Source organism: Oncorhynchus masou, chromosome 18, assembly GCF_036934945.1.
Source record: "Oncorhynchus masou masou isolate Uvic2021 chromosome 18, UVic_Omas_1.1, whole genome shotgun sequence".
Classification (NCBI taxonomy): domain Eukaryota; kingdom Metazoa; phylum Chordata; class Actinopteri; order Salmoniformes; family Salmonidae; genus Oncorhynchus; species Oncorhynchus masou.
In genome coordinates, this window is record NC_088229.1 from 4,741,218 (window position 1) to 4,754,655 (window position 13,438).

Sequence of the window (13,438 nt, forward strand, 5' to 3'; positions counted from 1 at the left end):
ACGAGTATGAAGCGAGGGCCAGCCAACGAGAGCGTACAGGTCGCAGTGGTGGGTAGTATATGGGGCTTTGGTGACACAATGGATTGCACTGTGACAGACTGCATCCAATTTGTTGAGTAGGGTATTGGAGGCTATTTTGTAAATGACATCGCCGAAGTCGAGGATTGGTAGGATGGTCAGTTTTACAAGGGTATGTTTGGCAGCATGAGTGAAGGATGCTTTGTTGCGAAATAGGAAGCCAATTCTAGATTTAACTTTGGATTGGAGATGTTTGATGTGGGTCTGGAATGAGAGTTTAGAGTCTAACCAGACACCTAGGTATTTGTAGTTGTCCACATATTCTAAGTCAGAGCCGTCCAGAGTAGTGATGCTGGACGGGCGGGCAGGCAGGTGCAGGCAGCGATCGGTTGAAGAGCATGCATTTAGTTTTACTTGCATTTAAGAGCAGTTGGAGGTCACGGAAGGAGTGTTGTATGGCATTGAAGCTCATCTGGAGGGTTGTTAACACAGTGTCCAAAGAAGGGGCAGATGTATACAGAATGGTGTCGTCTGCGTAGAGGTGGATCAGAGAATCACCAGCAGCCAGAGCGACATCATTGATGTATACAGAGAAGAGAGTCGGCCCAAGAAATGATGGAGGGCTATTTATCTGTGACTGATATTAACAGACCAAGTGATGGAGGTTATTTATCTGTGACTGATATATTAACAGACCAAGTGATGGAGGGTTATGTATCTGTGACTGATATATTAACAGACCAAGTGATGGAGGGTTATTTATCTGTGACTGATATATTAACAGACCAAGTGATGGAGGGTTATTTATCTGTGACTGATATGTTAACAGACCAAGTGATGGAGGTTATTTATCTGTGACTGATATTAACAGACCAAGTGATGGAGGTTATTTATCTGTGACTGATATTAACAGACCAAGTGATGGAGGGCTATTTATCTGTGACTGATATATTAACAGACCAAGTGATGGAGGTTATTTATCTGTGACTGATATTAACAGACCAAGTGATGGAGGTTATTTATCTGTGACTGATATATTAACAGACCAAGTGATGGAGGTTATTTATCTGTGACTGATATATTAACAGACCAAGTGATGGAGGTTATTTATCTGTGACTGATATATTAACAGACCAAGTGATGGAGGTTATTTATCTGTGACTGATATATTAACAGACCAAGTGATGGAGGTTATTTATCTGTGACTGATATATTAACAGACCAAGTGATGGAGGTTATTTATCTGTGACTGATATATTAACAGACCAAGTGATGGAGGGCTATTTATCTGTGACTGATATTAACAGACCAAGTGATGGAGGGTTATTTATCTGTGACTGATATATTAACAGACCAAGTGATGGAGGGCTATTTATCTGTGACTGATATATTAACAGACCAAGTGATGGAGGTTATTTATCTGTGACTGATATATTAACAGACCAAGTGATGGAGGGCTATTTATCTGTGACTGATATTAACAGACCAACTGATGGAGGTTATTTATCTGTGACTGATATTAACAGACCAAGTGATGGAGGGCTATTTATCTGTGACTGATATTAACAGACCAACTGATGGAGGTTATTTATCTGTGAGGCGATTGTAAAATGCATTTCTAGAATCCTCTGTTACTTTACGTGGACTAGTAGAACAATATAATGTATTTTAATCCTGACTGGTTCTCTTTCCAAGCTGTCTACCAAATCAAGCGTCAGCCTCTTCATTAGGACATTGGGATTGACATTAAAGTCTCAGTACACGGTTACAACTACTGTATAATGTTGATATAATGGATGGTCGGTCCTTGGCGTCCGTAGCTCTGTCTATGAATTCTGAGAGTGGTTATATTTTCTCTGAGACCCACATCGTTTTACCAAAACAAACAAAAGAGACGGGGTCACCACTTTGTTATTGTTTTTAATGAAGGATTCTAGTTTAAAAATACACAATAAACCCACCCCAAAAACAACAAGCATATCTTCAGAACAACAAAGCTGGGTGTGTCGTGCTGCACATCATATGGGTCGGCAGGGTAGCCTAGTGGTTAGAACATTGGACTAGGAACCGGAAGGTTGCGAGTTCAAACCCCCGAGCTGACAAGGTACAAATCTGTCGTTCTGCCCCTGAACTGGCAGTTAACCCACTGTTCCCAGGCCGTCATTGAAAATAAGAATTTGTTCTTAAATGACTTGCCTGGTTAAATAAAGGTAAAAAATGAATTCTGAGAGTGGTTATATTTTCTCTGAGACTCACATCGTTTTACCAAAAAAAACAAAAGAGACGGGGTCACCACTTTGTTATTGTTTTTAATGAAGGATTCTAGTTTAAAAATACACAATAAACCCACCCCAAAAACAACAAGCATATCTTCAGAACGACAAAGCTGGGTGTGTCGTGCTGCACATCATATACTTTTAAACAATTCGTATTCATCAACCGTTGTTACGGACATGGAGGTTTTGATCAACAAACGAATCACCATGTACGTACTTATTGTAGTAAAAGGAAAGCTATATTTGCACTGAGCAGACACTGATGTGGACAGTGATGTCCACAGGAAACATTGAGGGCGAGATTCGATCTGATCTGCTTTGTCAATAATAGAGGCGGTCGGATTGAATCCTGCCCTGACGGATTAATTGATTGAATTTATTTGACAATTTGTAAAGCACACATATATATATATATATAAGCTCCAGCCTGTTACGCCTCCACAGAGAATTTAAGAAAATCATCAACACAATAAAGCTTAGGAGTATTTCCATTGGAGTCCTTGTGGTCCTAACGACTACTGCAGCCCTACCGCAGCCCTACCGCAGTCCTACCGCAGCTCTACCGCAGCCCTACCGCAGCCCTACCGCTGCCCTACCGCAGCCCTACCGCAGCTCTACCGCAGCCCTACCGCTGCCCTACCGCTGCCCTACCGCAGCCCTACCGCAGCCCTACCGCTGCCCTACCGCAGCCCTACCGCAGCCCTACCGCAGCCCTACCGCAGCCCTACTGCAGCCCTACCGCTGCCCTACCGCAGCCACCCTGGCAGCTCCTACAACCCCATCCCTGTGTGCAAACAGGTGAATGACTGATGAAACGTCTTTTAAGTTTTTCTCTCCCCTCTTTCTGTCTCTCTCTCGCTCGCTCACACACACACACACACACACACACACACACACACACACACACACACACACACACACACACACACACACACACACACACACACACACACACACACACACACACACACACACACACACACACACAAAATAAATACAACAAAAATATTCTGGTAAATAGAATACATTCTTACTTCTGTACGGTTCCATTTTTTTCCAAAACGGTGTAAGTACTTTGCTACATCAAACGACCCTTCTCCTATTAGCTGTTTGAGAGCAGTCAACTGGAATAGACCAGGCACTGCAGTCAGCATCCCAAATGGCACCATATTCCCTTCATAGGGCACTACTTTAGACCCTATTCCCTTCATAGGGCACTACTTTAGACCCTATTCCCTTTATAGTGCACTACTTTAGACCCTATTCCCTTTATAGTGCACTACTTTAGACCCTATTCTCTTTATAGTGCACTACTTTAGACCATATTCCCTTTATAGTGCACTACTTTAGACCATATTCCCTTCATAGTGCACTACTTTAGACCATATTCCCTTCATAGGGCACTACTTTAGACCCTATTCCCTTTATAGTGCACTACTTCAGACCATATTCCCTTCATAGGGCACTACTTTAGACCCTATTCCCTTTATAGTGCACTACTTTAGACCATATTCCCTTCATAGGGCACTACTTTAGACCCTATTCTCTTTATAGTGCACTACTTTAGACCCTATTCCCTTCATAGGGCACTACTTTAGACCCTATTCACTATATAGTGCACTACTTTAGACCCTATTCCCTATATAGTGCACTACTTTATACCCTATTCCCTTTATAGTGCACTACTTTAGACCCTATTCCCTTTATAGTGCACTACCTTAGACCCTATTCCCTATATAGTGCACTACTTTAGACCCTATTCACTATATAGTGCGCTACTTTAGACCCTATTCCCTTCATAGGGCACTACTTTAGACCCTATTCCCTTTATGATGCCCTACTTTAGACCCTATTCCCTTCATAGGGCACTACTTTAGACCCTATTCCCTTCATAGTGGGGCGGCAGGGTAGCCTAGAAGGTTGCAAGTTCAAACCCCCGAGCTGACAAGGTACAAATCTGTCGTTCTGCCCCTGAACAGGCAGTTAACCCACTGTTCCCAGGCCGTCATTGAAAATAAGTATGTGTTCTTAACTGACTTGCCTGGTTAAATAAAGGTAAAATTAAAAAGTGTACTAGTATACTACTTTAGACCATATTCCATTTGTAGTGCACTACTTTAGACGAGGACCCCATATGAAATAGGGTGTAACTGTAGAAGGAAAATGCTGTAATAAAAATGAAATATAATTGTTCCCCTGTTCAGACTGAACTGGGTTGTCATCTCTTTACTGCTGCCCACTGGGCACAGACTTTTCACAACGTCTATTCCACGTTGGTTCAACCACATTTCACTGGGCACAGACTTCAATTCAATGTCTATTCCACGTTGGTTCGACAACATTTCATTGAAACAATGTTGATTCAACAAGTGTGTGCTTTCTCTGTGCCATTATTTCAGTCAGGTTGTGCTTTTCTTTTGTCTCTCTCTGTCTGTCTCTGTCTCTCTCTCTCTCTCTCTGTCTCTCTCTGTCTCTCTCTCGCTCTGTCTCCCTCTCTGTCTCTCTTTTCTCTTGCTCTCTCTCTCTCTTTCTCTCTCTCTATGTCTTGCTCTCTCACTCTTCCTCTCTCTATTGCTCTCTCCCACTCTTTCTCTCTCTCTGTCTTGTTCTCTCTCTCTCACTCTTTCTCTTGCTCTCTCACTTTCGCTTTCTCGCTCTCCATCTCTCTCTTGCCTCTCTATTGAGCACATCTCTGTCTTTCTCTCTCCATCCCTCTTTAGCTTTCTCTCTCTTTCTCTGTGTCTTACTGACCCTTAATACAGAATACTCATTACACCAAAGCTTGTAACTCCCTCCACTGTAGAATTCTCCTCATCTCCTCATCTCCTCCTCTCGCTCGTTTCCTCATCTCCCCATCTCCTCCTCTCGCTCATCTCCTCCTCTACGCCTCTCGCTCGTCTCCTTCTCATCTCCCCCTCTCTTCCTCTCGCTCATCTCCTCTCGCTCATCTCCTCCTCTCCTCCTCTTTCTCATCTCCTCATCTCCTCCTCCCATCCTCTCCTCATCTCCTCCTCTCACTCATCTCCTCCTCTCGCTCATCTCCTCCTTTCGCTCATCTCCTCCTCTCCTTTTCTCGCTCATCTCCTCCTCTCGCTCATCTCCTCCTCTCCTTTCCTCCTTTCGCTCATCTCCTCCTCTCCTTTCCTCCTTTCACTCATCTCCTCTCCTATCCTCCTTTCGCTCATCTCCTCCTCTCCTCACCTCCTCCTCTCCTCCTCTCGCTCATCTCCTCCTCATCTCCTGATCTCCTCCTCTCGCCCATCTCCTCCTCACCTCCTCATCTCCTCCTCCTCCTCCTCATCTCCTGATCTCCTCCTCTCGCCCATCTCCTCCTCTCGCTCATCTCCTCATCTCCTCCTCCTCCATCCCTCTCCTCCTCTCGCCCATCTCCTCCTCATCCTCCTCATCTCCTCCTCTCCTCCTCATCTCCTGATCTCCTCCTCCTCGCTCATCTCCTCCTCCTCGCCCATCTCCTCCTCACCTCCTCATCTCCTCCTCCTCTCCTCCTCTCGCTCATCTCCTCCTCTCCTCCTCATCTCCTGATCTCCTCCTCTCGCTCATCTCCTCCCTCATCTCCTCATTTCCTCTCTCCATTGGTTCCCTCTCCTCCTCATCTCCTCATCTCCTCTCTCCATTGGTTCCCTCTCCTCCTCATCTCCTGATCTCCTCCTCTCGCTCATCTCCTCCTCATCTCCTCATTTCCTCTCTTCATTGTTTCCCTCTCCTCCTCATCTCCTCATCTCCTCTCTCCATTGGTTCCCTCTCCTCCTCATCTCCTCCTCTCCTCCTCATCTCCTGATCTCCTCCTTGTTTCCCTCGCCTCATCTCCTCCTCCTCCTCCTCCCTCTCTCATCTCCTCATCTCCTCCTCATCTCCTCCTCTCCTCCTCATCTCCTCCTCTCCTCCTCATCTCCCCATCTCCTCATCTCCTCATCTCCTCTCTCCATTGGTTCCCTCTCTCCTCATCTCCTCCTCCATCTCGCCCATCTCCTCCTCATCTCCTCATCTCCTCATCTCCTCTCTCCTAATAAGACAATATCATTTCACACCGTTTTCTCTTTACATACATCAGTAAAATGGGTTTCTGGGATTCATTAAAAAAAAGTTAATTAAAACAGAAAGCAGCTGACAACACTTTACACTTTCTATAAGCTGAATAAACAGTGTTTATTCCATACTATCGCCAGGAAGACTTAAAGTCTCCTATAAAAATCACGATAGTCATCTTCATATCTCTCCATCTCTAGTAATTAATACATTTTCTGTGGATGAATCACATGTTGACCCACAGTATGTTTACAATGCGTACATGATTTACAGTGTAAATCCCTTTCTCTTCCCGCCCAGTCTTCTTTCGTCCTCTTTAAACAAGGTTATTTCTCATTCAATTCTACCGTTTAGCTGCTGATGCTGTTCTTCGCTCTGTCCATATTATGTCAACTCTTTCTGTTTGTTGTCCTGCATCTCCTCTTGGGTTAGATTTATTTACATCCTTCTCCCTCTCCTCTCTTCTCCCATCCCTCCATCACACCGTAGTAACAGAGCTGGGGGTTGTAGACCCTCTCCTCTCCTCTTCTCTCTCCTCCCATCCCTCCATCACACCGTAGTAACAGAGCTGGGGGGTGTAGACCCTCTCCTCTCCTCTTCTCTCTCCTCCCATCCCTCCATCACACCGTAGTAACAGAGCTGGGGGTTGTAGACCCTCTCCTCTCCTCTTCTCTTCTCCTCCCATCCCTCCATCACACCGTAGTAACAGAGAGAAGAGAATTATACACCTTCTTTCCATCCGGTGACCTGGATCCATGAGCGAGTAGTTCCTGGATGGTGACCCAGTTATCCAGGATCCTCTTGTTCCTCTTCTTCATGAACTTCTTCTGGCTGAGGGCCAGGATACTAGGACTACCACCTGTCTCCCCCTGCAGGCCTGGAGGTCCTCCTGTAGCCTTCCCGTCCACAGTTCCCTCCTGTAGGTCTCTGTCTCCTTTCAGGTAGTCCAGCCGGCTCTGCATCATGAACTCACGGCGCTGCCGGTGCTCCCTGGCCCTCAGCAGCTGTTGTTTACGCTCCTCCTTCGACCAATAACGTCCCTGCTTCATCTCGCTGACCGCGTCGTCGTCTGTCGTCATGCCGCTGCGCTCTTCTCTGATCTTAATGGCCCGGGCTTTAAGGAGGCGGTCCCTCACTGGTCGCTTGGCAACGTAGCGCGTCCCGTCGCTACGGATCTTCACCTTACGGATAAGATAACATAATATGGTGGATCAAGGCTATGGCAAAAGCAGGGAACATGCTTACAATTCCCAAAGATATAAATTAATTGCACCATGTAAGACATATAGAATCAACAACTATCAATAAATAATGACAGGTAACACTTTACTTGACACCCAGCGGTGTCAGCTCACATAACTTGTCCTAACCTGTCATAATAGCTGACATAACTTGTCCTAACCTGTCATAATAGCAGACATAACTTGTCATAAACTGTCATAATAGCTGACATAACTGGTCATAACCTGTCATAATAGCAGACATAACTGGTCATAATAGCAGACATAACTTGTCATAACCTGTCATAATTGCTGACATAACTGTCATAATAGCAGACATAACTTGTCATAACCTGTCATAATTGCTGACATAACTGGTCATAATAGCTGACACAACTGGTCATAAAAGCTGACATAGCTTGTCATAAACAGTCATAATAGCTGACATAACTTGTCATAATATGTCATAATAGCAGACATAACTTGTCATAATAGCAGACATAACTGCTCATAACCTGTTATAATAGCTGACATAACTGGTCATAATAGCAGACATAACTGGCCATAATAGCTGACATAACTGGTCATAATAGCAGACATAACTGGTCATAATAGCTGACATAACTTGTCATAACATGTCATAATAGCTGACATAACTTGTCATAATAGCAGACATAACTTGTCATAATAGCTGACATAACCTGTCATAATCTGTCATAATAGCAGACATAACTGGTCATAATAGCTGAAATAACTGGTCATAATAGCTGACATAACTTTTCATAACCTGTCATAATAGCTGACATAACTTGTCTTATTCTGTCATAATAGCTGACATAACTTGTCTTATTCTGTCATAATAGCTGACATAACTTGTCATAAACTGTCATAATAGCAGACATGACTTGTCATAATAGCAGACATAACTTGTCATAACCTGTCATAATAGCTGACATAACTGGTCATAATAGCTGAAATAACTGGTCATAATAGCTGACATAACTTTTCATAACCTGTCATAATAGCTGACATAACTTGTCTTATTCTGTCATAATAGCTGACATAACTTGTCTTATTCTGTCATAATAGCTGACATAACTTGTCATAACCTGTCATAATAGCAGACATGACTTGTCATAATAGCAGACATAACTTGTCATAACCTGTCATAATAGCTGACATAACTGGTCATAATAGCAGACATAACTGGTCATAATAGCTGACATAACTTGTCATAATATGTCATAATAGCAGACATAACTTGTCATAATAGCTGACATAACTGGTCATAATATGTGACATAATGCTGTATGACTGTGTCATAATGCTGTATGACTGTATTATAATGCTAAACTGTCATAATAGACTAAACTGTCATAATAGCTGACATAACTTGTCATAACCTGTCATAATAGCTGACATAACTTGTCATATTCTGTCATAATAGCTGACATAACTTGTCTTATTCTGTCATAATAGCTGACATAACTGGTCATAAACTGTCATAATAGCTGACATAACTTGTCATAACCTGTCATAATAGCAGACATGACTTGTCATAATAGCAGACATATCTTGTCATAACCTGTCATAATAGCTGACATAACCTGTCATAATAGCTGACATAACTGGTCATAATAGCAGACATAACTGGTCATAATAGCTGACATAACTTGTCATAATATGTCATAATAGCAGACATAACTTGTCATAATAGCTGACATAACTTGTCATAACTTGTCATAATAGCAGACATAACTGGTCATAATATGTGACATAATGCTGTATGACTGTGTCATAATGCTGTATGACTGTATTATAATGCTAAACTGTCATAATAGACTAAACTGTCATAATAGCTGACATAACTTGTCATAACCTGTCATAATAGCTGACATAACTTGTCATAACCTGTCATAATAGCTGACATAACTTGTCATAACCTGTCATAATAGCTGACATAACTTGTCATAATATGTCATAATAGCTGACATAACTTGTCATAACCTGTCATAATAGCTGACATAACTTGTCATAACCTGTCATAATAGCTGACATAACTTGTCATAATATGTCATAATAGCAGAAATAACTTGTCATAATCATAATAGCTGACCTAACTGGTCATAACCTGTCATAATAGCTGACCTAACTGGTCATAACCTGTCATAATAGCTGACATAACTGGTCATAACTTGTCATAATAGCAGACATAACTTGTCATAACCTGTCATAATAGCTGACATAACTTGTCATAACCTGTCATAATAGCTGACATAACTTGTCATAACCTGTCATAATAGCTGACATAACTTGTCATAACCTGTCATAATAGCTGACATAACTTGTCATAATATGTCATAATAGCAGAAATAACTTGTCATAATAGCTGACCTAACTGGTCATAACCTGTCATAATAGCTGACCTAACTGGTCATAACCTGTCATAATAGCTGACATAACTGGTCATAACTTGTCATAATAGCAGACATAACTGGTCATAATATGTGACATAATGCTGTATGACTGTGTCATAATGCTGTATGACTGTGTCATAATGTGTATTACTGTGACATAATGCTGTATGACTGTGACATAATGCTGTATGACTGTATTATAATGCTGTATGACTGTGTCATAATGTGTATTTTCTTAGGCTAAGTAGAGTGATTCAGGATGGTCATAATGCTTGTATTTTGTGCCAGGTATTTAAAATATGATGGGGGGGGGGGACATGACTGTAAACATAATTCCTGACAACAACAACATACAAAGGACTTCAGAAACAAACCTTAAAACCAAAGGAAACCTCTTGGCTGGGAAAAATACATTTGAATAAATGTGGGTTTTGACAATCTTATGCAGGTATCTTTTAACCAGCCATAAAATAGCGCAATACATGTCACAACAGGTGTCAATATATAGGTCACAATGGTCTTATGACCATATTATAACAGGTTATGACATCCGTTATGACATGGTTAAGACCATGTCATAACGTATTATAAAACTGAGTGTCAAGTAAAGTGTTACCAATAATAAAATCTCAAATATGAACATTTTATGAAGGCCTTTCCTGCTGCATGGTAAATATAAAACCTGCAGAACCTTCCACCCCATGCGAGGTGCAGCCGGGCCCGGCTGCAGAGGGAGGTGTAGGGGGAGGCCGGGGTGGCTGTCCTGGGCCTCGGTGCTGTCTGCTGGGGCACCACTAACACTCCTGGGACTGGCCTGACCACTGCTGCCCGCTGCAGCCCCTCTCTCGCCTAGACCCATCCCCGGGACCACGGCTCGGTCTACAGAGTCCAGGGAGTCGATCCGGAACTCCGGGTCGCTCGACGGCAGCTGCATGCATCTCTGGTAGGGTTTCGGTGCCGGAGGCTTGTTGCCTTGGCGACGCCGGGTGAAGTATGGGCTGGACTCTGCGGTTGGAGCCCCTGACCTGTCGTGGTGTGTGGGGTTAGTTCTGGGGGCCTTCCGTGGGGGTGTTGTGGTTGTTCCTCCATCAGCTATCCCCCTCTGCGATGATGACCCCACCCCCACAACGTTCTCCCCCCGGGTCAGAGACCAGAATTTTGGATGGACGGGGCTTGTGCTGGCGTTGGTCATTTGGATCTGGTACTTCCTGCATGAAAGAAAGAAAGAATACTCTCTCATAGGGAGATTTTCTTTGCAAAAATAGAGGTGTTCCTGTGTTAAGAAAACAAGGACGTTTTAACCAGCCTACTGATTTACAGGACATTACACAGCACAAGACAGACAAGACTTCTACAGCGTATACAGAATCAACACAGTATCTATACAGTATCTATAGATTATCTATACAGAATCAACACAGTATCTATGCAGAATCAACACAGTATCTATACAGAATCAACACAGTATCTATACAGAATCAACACAGTATCTATACAGTATCTATAGATTATCTATACAGAATCAACACAGTATCTATACAGAATCAACACAGTATCTATACAGAATCAACACAGTATCTATACAGAATCAACACAGTATCTATACAGTATCTATACAGAATCAACACAGTATCTATACAGAATCAACACAGTATCTATACAGAATCAATACAGTATCAATACAGTATCTATACAGTATCTATACAGTATCAACACAGTATCTATACAGTATCTATACAGAATCAACACAGTATCTATACAGTATCTATACAGAATCAACACAGTATCTATACAGTATCTATACAGAATCAACACAGTATCTATACAGTATCTATACAGAATCAACACAGTATCTATACAGTATCTATACAGAATCAACACAGTATCTATACAGTATCTATACAGAATCAACACAGTATCTATACAGAATCAACACAGTATCTATACAGTATCTATACAGAATCAACACAGTATCTATACAGTATCTATACAGAATCAACACAGTATCTATACAGTATCTATACAGAATCAACACAGTATCTATACAGAATCAACACAGTATCTATACAGTATCTATACCGAATCAACAAAGTATCTATACAGTATCTATACAGAATCAACACAGTATCTATACAGAATCAGCGCAGTATCTATACAGTATCTATACAGAATCAACACAGTATCTATACAGTATCTATACAGAATCAACACAGTATCTATACAGAATCAACACAGTATCTATACAGTATCTATACAGAATCAACACAGTATCTATACAGTATCTATACAGAATCAACACAGTATCTATACAGAATCAACACAGTATCTATACAGTATCAACACAGTATCTATACAGTATCTATACAGAATCAACACAGTATATATACAGTATCTATACAGAATCAATACAGTATCTATACAGTATCTATACAGAATCAACACAGTATCTATACAGTATCTATACAGAATCAATACAGTATCTATACAGTATCTATACAGTATCTATACAGAATCAACACAGTATCTATACAGTATATATACAGAATCAATACAGTATCTATACAGTATCTATACAGAATCAATACAGTATCTATACAGTATCTATACAGAATCAACACAGTATCTATACAGTATCTATACAGAATCAACACAGTATCTATACAGAATCTATACAGTATCTATACAGAATCAACACAGTATCTATACAGTATCTTTACAGAATCAATACAGTATCTATACAGTATCTATACAGTATCTAAACAGAATCAACACAGTATCTATACAGTATCTAAACAGAATCAACACAGTATCTATACAGTATCTATACAGAATCAACACAGTATCTATACAGTATCCATACAGAATCAACACAGTATCTATACAGAATCAACACAGTATCTATACAGAATCAACACAGTATCTGTACAGTATCTATACAGAATCAACACAGTATCTATACAGTATCTATACAGAATCAATACAGTATCTATACAGTATCTTTACAGAATCAACACAGTATCTATACAGTATCTAAACAGAATCAAAACAGTATCTATACAGTATCTATACAGAATCAACACAGTATCTATACAGTATCTATACAGAATCAACACAGTATCTATACAGAATCAACACAGTATCTATACAGTATCTATACAGAATCAACACTGTATCTATACAGTATCTATACAGAATCAACACAGTATCTATACAGTATCTATACAGAATCAACACAGTATCTATACATAATCCATACAGAATCAACACAGTATCTATACAGTATCTATACAGAATCAACACAGTATCTATACAGTATCTATACAGAATCAACACAGTATCTATACAGAATCAACACAGTATCTATACAGAATCAACACAGTATCTATACAGAATCAACAAAGTATCTATACAGTATCTATACAGAATCAACACAGTATCTATACAGTATCTATACAGAATC

The 13,438-nt window shown here is 41.1% G+C and overlaps 1 protein-coding gene across 3 annotated transcripts in view; it reads right to left on the bottom strand.

Annotated features, from left to right (window-relative positions):
* Positions 1-6,436: 6,436 nt before the first annotated feature.
* LOC135503855 (PDZ domain-containing protein 4-like) overlaps positions 6,437-13,438 on the bottom strand; it is a 71,797-nt gene continuing 64,795 nt past the window's right edge. For 2 of the 3 annotated variants that reach the window (XM_064922024.1, XM_064922022.1), the window contains exons 10-11: positions 10,661-11,186; positions 6,437-7,522 (exon numbers count right to left, since the gene is read on the bottom strand). In XM_064922024.1, the coding sequence (XP_064778096.1) occupies positions 7,034-7,522; positions 10,661-11,186 (1,015 nt within the window). In that variant the 3' untranslated portion in view covers positions 6,437-7,033. The remainder of the gene's footprint in view (positions 7,523-10,660; positions 11,187-13,438) is intronic. The other variant, XM_064922023.1, reaches the window with a different exon arrangement.